We start from the raw sequence: 12,142 nt of genomic DNA on the forward strand, positions 1-12,142 counted from the left end.
TGAACCCAGATCTCCCCAATCCTTGCTGCATTGTACAACTGTACAACCAAAGCTCCTGATAAGGTATTAGAAACTTTTGGAGCATATCTGGCCTCTTTGCTTTTAAATCAGTGCAGGGCTGGTTATCAAAGGAAAAATGAATGCCTTGTAGAGCAGCCAGGTCATTCCATAGTGGAAAACTGGGGTTTGAATTACAAGCATGGAAGAGTATTCCTATGAGCACCCATGAAATGTTGGAGGCTCTGCAGACTCTCTTTCCTTCTCCCCAATATCTGTCTGCACTTTTTAAAACTCAAGCACATGCTTTTCTGGTGATGACCAACTGCAATCACATGCAGGCCTTGCTAGCTTGTTGACTCAGTGCAGTCACACAGTGGTCAGCAAATGCCTTCCAGTAACTTTGCCTCTGAACTAGCCACCTTGCGCAATCCAGTCAAGCATCTGTTTCCTTGTTTTCTTTACCATACACAGAAAAAAACCCCTCCCTGGCTGAATTCAAAACTTTGTACAAAGATTCAGGGTAGGGCTGGGGGGTAGGAATCATCTGTTCTCTCTTCAGCTGACCTAGAGGAAAATCCTGCCTCAATTCCAACATGAGAATGAGTCAGACCTTGAACAGCAGCAAAAATCCATGTTGGGCAATGTCCCTTCTCTGCAAGGTTAGCAACTTATTATTATTTTTAACTGATCCTCTTCTGGGGCCTATAACATTTAGCAAGGAAGCTGTGTCCCCTGTTTCTGCCAGGAACCTGCTTGGTGTGCATGTGGCAGACTGTTGCTGAATTTGTAGGAAAAGACCAGTAAAAATGGGGCATTCCTACTCTATGTGTGTGTGTGTGTGTACCTTCAAGTCAAAATTTATGGTGACCCCATAGGGTTTTCAAGATGTTCAAAGGTGGTTTGCCATTGCCTCCCTCTGCATCACAACCCTGGTATTCCTTGTAAGTATCCCATACAGACATTTAGGAGGGTCGAGGTTCAGAGTGTGTAAATGGCCAAGGTCTCTCAACGAGTTTCCATGGTGCAGGTCGGGATTTGAACCTAGGCTTATCAGGCACTAGTCCAGTACCTTAACCACTGCACCACACTGGCTCTCACTAAGTGTACATCAGGAATAAAATTAATTAACTAGATTGTAGATATGTAGTTTTAAAAATTAAGTTCTAGGCCTCTTTTTTCTGCGTGTTTGTGTGTGTTGGGGGGTGGGGGGTGGGGGGATGTAGGCCTGTGTTCTGCCTTAGCAGAATCAGATACTGCTGGTTTTGGGGGAGGAAGAGCCTGCCAGCAGTTTGAAACATGGGAATGGCAAAGTTGGCTGATGGGGAAGGCTGCAGGGACTTGCTGGGCTTCCCTGACGTTGCCTTGGAGTAAGAGAGATCTGCACAGTCCAGTCCACAGGATTCAGCTTGTTAGGCTTCAGTCTGCTGCCTCCTCCTGCTGCATCTGCCCTTCTTCCAAGTGCTACTCCAGGATTTTTCTCACTCTCTCAGCTGTGCTTTATTCACCGCTGTTGCGGTAGTGCCCCCCAGCCCACAATTTTCTGTCTGCCTGCTGCCTGCTAGCACTTGCAGGCAATACAGCCTCTGGAAATAGTTGCCCAAACTGCACAAAAATGATAGAGACAGGTGGCAGAGCTGATGGCAAGCAAGAGGCTGGGGGGGTGGGGGGCGGGGAGGGGGAGGAGGCTGCTAGAGCCTGTGGCAGTAAGAGTAGCAAAACCAAAGTGACCAGACCTGGGGGGGGGAACCAGATGTGTCAACAGCTGGTAGGGGTTAGATAGGAAAAATTGGATTTCTCTTCCCGATGATTCCTTGTATGTCCTCCACTTGTAGAAATTCCCAAAACCTTGTTGGAGGTTTTTCAGTATTGACTGAATACCTGTTTAAATGTGCACACTCTTTTTGGAGACAGAGTATCCCATCTTTTCCAGTGCTTCCAGTTTACTTAAAATTCTTAACTATTGTAACTTTGCAAAGATTTTTCTTCTTGGCCAGACACAAAGTCTTCTCCCTCCATGAATCATTCAGCAGATTCTCATGTGATGCAATTGAACAGAAAGGCAAAGTTGAAAACTCTTATCCGCTCTTTATTTAGCTGTGAGTTATATTCTAAAAAATTATTTTATTATTCCATTGATCTCACACTTTTCTGTATGTTCACATGACTATCATCTATATATTTGCTGTCTGCATCAGCATATATTTGCTGTCTGGTCAAGACAAGGCTGTTACCCTATTTAGGGCTCATTATTGAACATTATTGAATTATGACTGTGACAAGGTTTGTTCTGCAGGATTCGATCCTGGGTGCCTTTTCTGCCCAGAAAGTACATAGCTGTACTCAGCTAATCCTGCCAATTCTGGCAATATATAGGTTTCCTTTTTTATTATGGAGGAGCTATGTTCAAAGATACGAAGACACACACAAGAGAATCTTAGCTGCTTGGAGGACTCCCATTGAAAAACATTGGGATTGTGGAGTCCTCTGCCGTCCCAATGATTTTTAATGGGAGTCCTTCAAGCAGCTAAGATTCTCTTGTGTGTTTCTGCGTATCTTCAAATATAGCTCCTCCAAAAAAACAAACAAAAGGAAATCTAAATATTGCTGGAATTGGCAGGACCAGCTGAGTACAACTCTGTGCTTTTTTGGCTGAAAAGGTGCTCAGGATCAGAGCCAACATCCTGGGGCAACCTTCAGCAAATGGTGGCAGGGAGAATCCCTTCAGCTGCACACAAAATGTTGAGTGCAAACTGAGGGTGAAATTGACCAACAGATAAATGGTCTGGTGGGGAAAGGAGGCTTGGCTGGACAACACACCAGAAGCTGCCTCTTTTTAAGATGTCCCCTAAACACCTTATTTTGGGCGTGTGGAGCGAAAAGAAGCTGTTGCCTCTTTTTAAGACATCCCACATGTGTCTTTCTTGTGTTGTGCAGAACAGACCTTTGTGTCTATCAAACTCATTATTGTCTAGACTAACTGACAGCAGCTCTCGAGTTGAAGTTATTCATACCACGCTATACCTGGTCCTTTCAAGTGCAGATGTCAAGAATTGAATCTGGGACCTTCTGCCGGTAAAGCAGGTGCTGGACCACTGAGTCACAACCATGGTTATCACCAGCATATGTAGCACTGGGAGAAAACAGATTCCTTTCACTTCAGAGGTCAGCAAAAAGCAAAAATCAGGGGCCACATAGTATTTTTAAAAATTCAAGATGGATCCAAGATGCAACAGGAGGCACATTTCTGGGTGTTTCTTCTTCATCCCTGATTGGGATAAAATGGTTGGGAATAGCCCCCCCCCCCTTCCAAGAAACATCCCCTCCTAAATTTCAGGCAGATAGGAGAAAGTGTCCCCATTTTATGGGAGATTAAATGTCTCATTCCCAGACCAGACACATACAGCTAAGAACTGGTACGCGAGTGAACATTTCCCTCCTTTCTTGGCATTCTGGAGTGGTGGTGTGTGGGTTTCTTTTTTAAAAACAAAAGAGGACAGGGACCAAACTCCCCCCACCCCAGAGGTGGGATCCAGCAGGTTCTCACAGGTTCCCGAGAGTAGGTTACTAATTATTTGTGTGTGCCAAGAGGGGGTTACTAATTGGTGATTTTGCCACGTGATTTTTGCCTGAGTTACGCCCCTCTGCTCCTCAGCAGTAGCGCACAGAACTTGAAGCAGTCTAGCAGGAGGTGCACCGGCGTGCGTGGCAGCCTGTGCCTGCATGCATTCGTTTCCCGCCCAAGGACCAGCGCAGCAGCTGCGTCCTTGCCACAGCCCCGCCCCGGAATGCCCCGCTCCTGGAATGCCTGGCCACGCCCCGTCATGCCCCGCCTAGCCCCATTGGCGTTACGCCACTGTTTGAATCCCACCACCATGGGAACCTGTTACTAAAATTTTTGAATCCCACCACTGCCCCACCCCAAAATTTTTCTCTCATCTCAGCTGATTTCCTGTAGCAAGGCCTGCATTTTGGAAATAATTCTCCCCCTCCCCCCAACTGAGAGTGTGTCTGATATTTGCAAATGAGTTTGCTTGGGTCCAATTCTCATTAGTAAATTTTTCCTCCAGCACAGATTTCATTTCATTTTCATTTACTTCTCACGGTATTTGACAATCCTATCATGTGAGGTGAACACATGACAGCAGGAGGAAGGTGTGGGCAAAGCCACTGAAAAACTCAGCAAGATTCACTTCCAGGCAATGGAGGAACATCGTTGTCCCCACTTGCGGCAAACAAGAACTTACTGACACTTTGAACATAAGAGCTCATTTCCTAGTGTCCTTGTAGCAAAAGACACTGTTGAAGTCATCCTCTTTGAGGAAAAAATGTTTATTATTTCAAAAATAGGAATCTAGCCTTCATTTTTTGTAAGAGACATGCAGTATCAGCAAACTGAGGAACAACTACACTCTGGTGAAAATTGTGAAGCAAGAGATCATGAGGCCAAGACCGAAGATCAACTTTTCCTTCGCTGACCTTGTTTTACCTAATAGTGCCAGTGAGTTTAAAGTGTTAGGATATGAGTTGGAAGACTAGAGTTCAAATTCCCCCAGAGTGACCGTGGGGCTGATCTTTCTCACAGCCTAAGCTTCTACACAGGACTGTTGTGAAGATGAACAGGGATGAACCACTTGCTGTTTTGGACTCCTTGGAGGTAAAAATTTGATGGATAAATAGGTAGAATGTTGAGGCAACGTAGCAAAGCGTAATAAACAAGGAGTGACACTTAGCCAGATGGTGGCCATTTTGTTTCTTGACAGAACAGCCAGATCCTTAAAGGGAGCTTTACTGGAAGGAGTTCGGCAGCATTGTGAACTAAACAGAATGTTGCTTCACCAGATAGCCTCTCTCAATGTCAGTGCAATAAAATCTACCAGAAAAAAAGTAGCAAACCCTGCTAATTTTGAAGATTCATCAAAGTAGATTTTGGTAGATAAGGGTAGTGGTTACAGTGGGAGGATTTGAGCATACATTATTCTTGCCAGCTATAAGGCGATTTTGCAGAATCCATTTCTGGTTTTTTTCCCCAGAATAAGACAAATTGTTCTTTCCCCATCTACAGGTTTGATTCAGTGTAAAATGCCATGTAGTGTAAATTATCAACCTAATTTCCATAATGTTGACGTTTTCTTCACATTTTCCTACTTTTCTGGTTCCTGCTGTGGGCAACAAAAGGGCAAACAGCTTCAGTGGTTGCTCCTGGATATGCTGCATTGTGAATCTCAGCTGTTTGTAGCTGTTTTAATCCAAAAGTAAAATCCAAAAACAAGAACACAATCCACATAATACCTTTTCATGGGAAAAAGACCAAATTACACAAAAGTGTGCAAGCCTTCAGGTTCTCCAGAACTCTTCATCAGGCTGGATGATATAAAAACAAACCAAGAAAAAAAAACTGGGGAATTGGTGCTTTGGGGTGCATCTGTGTTTTAACATAGTTATCAACTCTGGGCTGTTGAATTCCTGGAAATTTTGGAGACAATGAAGTGTGAGAGCTCAACAGGGTTGTGATGATACGCAGTCCACCCTCCCAAGCTGTCACTTTCTCCAGGGAAACTGATCTCTGTAATCCTGGGAAAACTTCAGGCCACACCTGGAAGATGACAACCCAATCAATAAAGCAGGGCATTCTGGGGTGCAAGAATCAGCATGGTGTAGTGCAGTGGTTCTCAACCTGGGGATCGGGACCCCTTTGGGGGTCGAACGACCCTTTCACAGGGGTCGCCTAAGACTCTCTGCATCAGTGTTCTCTATCTGTAAAATGGATAAATATTAGGGTTGGGGGTCACCACAACATGAGGAACTGTATTAAAGGGTCACAGCATTAGGAAGGTTGAGAACCACTGGTGTAGTGGTTAAAGTGTCACACCAGGAACTGGGAAACTCAGGTTTGAATCTCCCCTTGCGCCATGGAAACTTGGGTCTGTTACATACTTACTGCCTCAACCTTGGCACAGTGGCAAGCATTTGGATGTGGGTACCTCCAAGGAACCCCATCCAAGGAATACCGGGATGTGACATGGAGGAAGGCAATGCCAAACCACCTCGGAACGTCTCTTGCCTTGAAAACACTACTGGTTTGCTATAAGTCAGCTGTGACTTGACAGCAAAAAATAAAATAAAATTCTATGTTTCAAGTGGGTAAAAAACCCCTTTGGAAGAAGCCCTGGTAAATAATATTCAATTGAACCTCTTTAAAACGTGCTCTTTTGTGGGGGAGGGCAGCCACACAGAGTGCGTGTCAGGCCTGCCTCCCTCCGCTCCTGCCCAGCCTGCCAGTTGCCATAGCCCCAGCCCACCACAAGAACCCAGCTTGACCATCTCACCTCTTCCAGAGGCCAGCCTGTGCCCCGTATCTATCCTGCAGCAGCCACCAATTCATGGGCTGGGCAACTTCCTGCAAGGAGAGTCAGTCCGCTCACCTCAAGGACTGGCACCCATGGCTGGGGGATGTCACCTCCTCTCCACCCCCGACCAGGGGACCTCTCTCCCCCCCAGTCTGGCCCGGCTCTGCACACACTGGCCAGCAGCAGTGTCTGGTGGTGGTGCAGAGCAATGCTTCTTAAGGCAGGGCTGGCTGCTTCGCAACGGCTGACAAGGCTAGGTTGGGGCCGCAGCATTGGTGTTCTGCCCCAAGAATCTTTTACCTGCCAGGTGGTCCAGCAATCCCTCGGCCAACCCCCTACTACCCCAAAATTCATCACCATCCCCCTTGTTGCTTCCAAAGCCCCCAGGAGGGCAGTAGTGCCCATTTTGGGAATCCCTATAGCGGCTCCATATATTCATATTACCGCCTCTCTTGAAAGCTTCTTTGCCATCTCTGATCTCAAGGAATCTCTGAGAAAGCCCTTCCCTGCCTCCCAAAACAGCTTGAAAAAACAAGCGTAACAATACCATGAACTTGTCAAGTTCAAATTCCACTCACTGAAGACAAGTTTAAATGACCCCATATGTATCTCATTATCTTCTTTTATTCACAGGTTCCTCTAAGTACTGCACAACTCACTCAACAAATTGTGTAAACAGACAATTACATCAAAATCAAAAAAACCCAAACAGCAATAGATAATCTTGGGCAGGTGAAGGGAAAGGGAGGGGAAAAAAGAGAGGAGGAATAACCTCTATGACCAAGTGAGCTTCGTTCTTTTATTTTCTTTATTTATTAATGTATTCATTTGATTTTTAGACCACTCTCCCTTGCCATGGCAGGCTCAGAGAGGTTATTATTCCAAATGTTTCAAGGCATAAAAACATATAAAATTTCATCTTGTCAAGGCTGAGGTCCAAATAGACATTTTATTCTTGAGCCGATTAGTGAAATGACTCCGTGCATCCTTTCCTAGACATTAAATCATTAGTTTTCAATTATGAGGGGGGGAAAATCAGAAAATAGTGTTCATTACAGGCCATTCGTGAACTTCTCTGGCTAATTCTCAGAAGGCAGCCACAAAAATAAAAATGTGAGCATGAGATTGAAATCAAGTTAAAACTAAACCACTATTCTGTAGTGCAAGTATTCATATAAAAAAAAAAGGGGGGGGGGGAATGAAGCAATGAATACGCATTGCAATTGCAAAGATACTGATAAACTGGCTAACTCCAGAGGCCTTCAGAAAGGACTTCTGGAACAAGGTAAATCCCTGAAGAGAACATTAACATTTTCCATCCATTCATTTAATGCTTTAAAGTGCAGAATCAGTTCAGAGGCGTGCGCGAGAGCTTCCACTGTAATTTGTTCCCTCTGTGGATGCCAACCTCTCTTCGCTTTGTAGGAATTCCTGCTGGGATTCTTATCAGCTGTCTCTTTTCGCTAGGCTGCATTTTCAACACACACTTGATCCATGGCCGCCAGAACTCTGCAAAAGAAAGCAAAGAGCTGCGACAAACGGAACACTTGAAGCTGCCTCGTGCTGAGCAGTACCACTGGTCTATCAAGATCAGTACTGCCTATTCTAACTGGCAGCAGTGCCCAGGGGCTCAGGCAGAGGTCACATCACCAGAACCTTTTAGCTGCAGAAGCCCGGGCCTGAACCTGGGACCTTCTGCAAGCAAAGCAGATGGTCTGCCACTGAATCACAGCCCTTACCTTGAGCACCCAGTCACTGAAATGATTCTTAAGATAGTTCTGTTCTGGCAGACTTCCAGAAAGCTGCAGAATATTTTGCTTATACAACAGCAGATTCAGCTGGCCAGTATTTATTTATTACATTTATATTCCGCCCTTCCTGTCCTAAGTTGGGCTCAGTATCAAGTGGGTCGCCATTTTGGTCTGCAGCAAAAGAACATGATTCAAGTCCAGGAGCACCTTAAAGGCCAAGGGAGCTTCGACTCTCAAAAGCTTCCGAAAATCTTTTGGGGGGCTTGAGGAGCTACTGGAATCCCGGCTAGCCAGTACGAACAGATGCTGCTGAGTTTTGACATCTTCAGGTTGCTCACCCAGCCTCCATTATGCGTACGATAATTACCTGTCTATGGGATATCCCAATTCACAGACATTGACGAAAGCGTACAGCCGTCTCAGAGCATATTCAAACTGAAAGGAAACAAACAGGAGAAATGTTAGCCTTTTTCGATTTAAAATAGGCTTTCCCCCAATTAACAGCTCCACTGTTCTGCTCCTTGGAAAGCCAGCTGAGAGGCACAAGATTTCCCCAGGAGATCTCCCCGTCCAGGCATCGACTAGACCCAGGCCTGCTCTGTTTCATCCAGATGGCTGCACCATCCACCCTTCCACCAAGACTGTCTTTGCCCAAATTGTTTCATAAGAAAATCACAGAAATGGTGTTAATCTCATCTCTGTAGCGTTAGGAGAATCTCCAGAGATGCTGTTAATCTCATTTCTTCCTGCAAGGAAATTAGAGCAACTTCCTGTTTTTAAAGTTGGATATACTCTGGACCCCAAATGTCATACTGGGGATGAATCCAACTGCAGATCCGGCCCCTTACCGCCGAGACTATATAGTATACTTTATGTAAACAAGACCGAAATGTATTCTGTTGGGGTGGGTGGGAGGGGGTTGTTGTTGCACAGAATAAAGTTTAACCAGTCTTCACGTGGCTTAAACAATGGAACATGGTAGCTGGGGGTGAGAAAACCCTCTCCACCCTCAAATGGCAGTAACCGCTTGTTTCTTTTTAATCAGGAAAGCAGTCTCTGGATGCAACTCTTTCTGATCCCAGATACAAGCAGGCAGACCAGGGTGATGGCTTCTCGCTCTGCATTTTGGTCATCTGCAGATTTAATTTCATTTTTATCCCTTTCCACAGCCAGCATCAAAACCGAACGGCTCCCTGACCCTCACTGCAAGGAAGATGATGGCTTTGGACGTAACATGCTCTGGGGAGCTCTGCAGACAGGAGCTCCTGTCAACAATGTCCCTTTTGACAGGCAGACACCAGTGGAAAGATCCATGGTGACTCCAACCAGTCCACAAAGGTCCCTTGAAAGGGGCAACAAGGGGAGTCTCCTACACAATGTCCCTTGCTTGGGGAGATGATCTTCAGCTGAGTAGGATCCATGCAAGATGATGGACAATCCCCCCAGGCACGATGCTGGGGATCTCCGTTACAAAACATGCTCCCCCGGGCCTGAAACGACACTTGCTTTCAAGGTGACCCACCTGAGGATTGTGCCAATTGAAGCAATGGGTTTTGAAGTGATTCGCAGCAGCCTGGTAGCAGTCGTAATTGTTCAGGCTCATCCTGCCGGATAAAATTTGCTCTGTGCGCTCTACGGAGCTGGTTATCAAGTATACAATCTTGTACGTAGAGTCCTGTATTAGCTGCTTGGACTGTGAAAAAAGACAAAATGCAGGAAAACTTAATTAATGAGATCATGATTTGCCAGTGGGCTCCGAGAGACAGGTGGTTCTTAAAACCAGTCAAATGTTATTAAAAAGGCAATTTAGTGTTCTTTCAGATCCTTTATAGCAATTAGTTTTACAGGATGGCTGGGTCAGTATGAACAGCAGGATGAAGCCAGGGCCTGTGGCACATCATTCACATCGACACCCATGAGTGGAATGCCCACAGTAGTTCCTCCCCACACTATACTACTATCTCTAGCTTGGCATCTGTAGGATCAAGCTCTTGCCAATCATCACAGTCTAACAAGGTGCTCTTCACACACCTGACAGGCAACATGGGAGCCACTTCAGAATGGAGTTAGCTCAGGCTGCAGGGATGTTCTCTGCAAACACTGCCACAATGATGGGGATGATCACACGGTTATTGCAAGAAATAACTGCCTCTCCCCACTTCAACTATTCAAGAGAAAATCATCACAGATGATAAACAATCAATTTCTTATGTAAACTGCAGCCATGGAAAGGTGTACACAGGAGCCACAAAACCCAGCATTTAGACTCGTATTAAGGAGCCCAAAAGACACTGTCAGCTTAACCATCCTGAAAAATCTGCAGTAGCAGAACATGTCATAAACAAAACTGGACATAACATTTTATTTGAAAACACTGAAATTCTGGACAATTCAGATGGTTACTTTGTCAGACTGCACAGGGCGGCCATTGAAATTCACAAACACCAAAACAACTTCCACAAGAAAGAAGAGACTCTGAGAATTAAAAACACCAGAATCAAAGGCCAAGGGCATGCTAAATTCATGGACTCCACCCAAACACAGGATTGCATTCACCAATGCTGCTGCTGCTGGGAATGCTCCCTGGACTGAATCACTCCCTGGACTGAAAAACCCCAGCTGCAATATTATACTATCAACCACACCTTTGCATAGCAGGTTCCACGCAAACACTTACTGACTGGTTCCCCACCCAGGGACATGACAATATATACCCCACTAAAACATTCCCTTCTCACTGGACACAGTGTGTAACAGACTTCCCTCTGTGATACACCTCTGAAGATGCCAGCCACAGATGCAGGTGAAACATTAGGAACAAGATCCACCAGACCACGGCCACACAGCCGGAAAACCCACCACAACCAAACATCAATGAAGTGATGCAAAGGAGCATCCAAGATATCAGTGCAGTTTGCTCCTCCCTATATTGATATTGCACAATTTGCATGGTTTCATTCTCACATCTAGAAGTGTCTTGATCTCTTGTAGGAAGGCCATAGCTTTATACTTGTCGTTGGTGGCCATCAGCTTGCGCTTCAAGATTGCAAGGCGCACGTCAGGACTTGGAGTGAGGTCATAGTTGCTTATGGGTGGCAGGGAAATTGGGACGCTGGCTGCTTTTGCTGTGCCCTGGAACTGTACCACTTTCATGTGAGAGATGGTCTGCAAGGAAAAGGGGGGGGGGGAAGAGAGAGAGATCCATGATACCCTATGTAAGTGGAACAGAATTGGATCCATTTAGCATCCACATTTCCCAAAGCTTCATCATGCTGACTTGAGAATTTTCAGTGCTCTAGCAATGGTTCACAGTGGATTACAGTCTTCATTTTCATCTGAATAAGGCAATCACACTACAACACAGATGAATTTATAATGCAGACTTATACCGAGAGAACCTGTTGGCTCACCATTACTTCCTCTGACTAGCAAAGGGTCTCTAGGTTTAGGTTGGCAGGAAGAATGCTGCCCAAAGTTATTCTGATAGAAAAAGCCCAGTCTGATGGAAATACCCCAGCCCAGCCAGGATGGTGTGGTGGTTAAGAGCAGTTGGATTCTAATCTGGAGAACTGGGTTTGATTCCCCTGTGAACCAGATGTGGTTCCGCACTCCTACATTCCTGCTGGGTGACCTTGGGCTAGTCACAGTCCTTCAAAGTGAACCAGATGTGTTATCTGCTGAACCAGATGTGTTTCCGCACTCCTACATTCCTGCTGGGCGACCTTGGGCTAGTCACAGTTCTTCGGAACTCTCTCAGCCCCACCTACCTCACAAGGTGTCTGTTGTGGGGAGAGGAAGGGAAAGGAGTTTGTAGGTCACCTTGAGTCTCCTTACAGGAGAGAAAGGCGGGGTATAAATCCAAACTCTTCTTCTACTGGCCCACTATACTGAGTGATATCTTATGAATATAAACAGAGGACCCAAACTGAATTTCATAAGATGGTGGGGATCCTCAAGAAACAGCTTTGCCACCACATCACAAGGTAGGTGGAGCACATGACTGGTTCAAGGAGACTGGGGCAGGAGAAGCTTGGCAAGTAGAGA

At 45.6% G+C, this 12,142-nt stretch overlaps 1 protein-coding gene across 3 annotated transcripts in view; it reads right to left on the reverse strand.

The window, feature by feature from the left end:
- Positions 1 to 6,953: 6,953 nt before the first annotated feature.
- LGMN (legumain) overlaps positions 6,954 to 12,142 on the reverse strand; it is a 45,705-nt gene continuing 40,516 nt past the window's right edge. For all 3 annotated transcript variants that reach the window (XM_048485235.1, XM_048485233.1, XM_048485236.1), the window contains exons 11-14: positions 11,063 to 11,263; positions 9,621 to 9,791; positions 8,466 to 8,533; positions 6,954 to 7,856 (exon numbers count right to left, since the gene is read on the reverse strand). In XM_048485235.1, the coding sequence (XP_048341192.1) occupies positions 7,811 to 7,856; positions 8,466 to 8,533; positions 9,621 to 9,791; positions 11,063 to 11,263 (486 nt within the window). In that variant the 3' untranslated portion in view covers positions 6,954 to 7,810. The remainder of the gene's footprint in view (positions 7,857 to 8,465; positions 8,534 to 9,620; positions 9,792 to 11,062; positions 11,264 to 12,142) is intronic.

The sequence above is a fragment of the Sphaerodactylus townsendi genome, linkage group LG02 (assembly GCF_021028975.2).
Source record: "Sphaerodactylus townsendi isolate TG3544 linkage group LG02, MPM_Stown_v2.3, whole genome shotgun sequence".
NCBI lineage: Eukaryota > Metazoa > Chordata > Lepidosauria > Squamata > Sphaerodactylidae > Sphaerodactylus > Sphaerodactylus townsendi.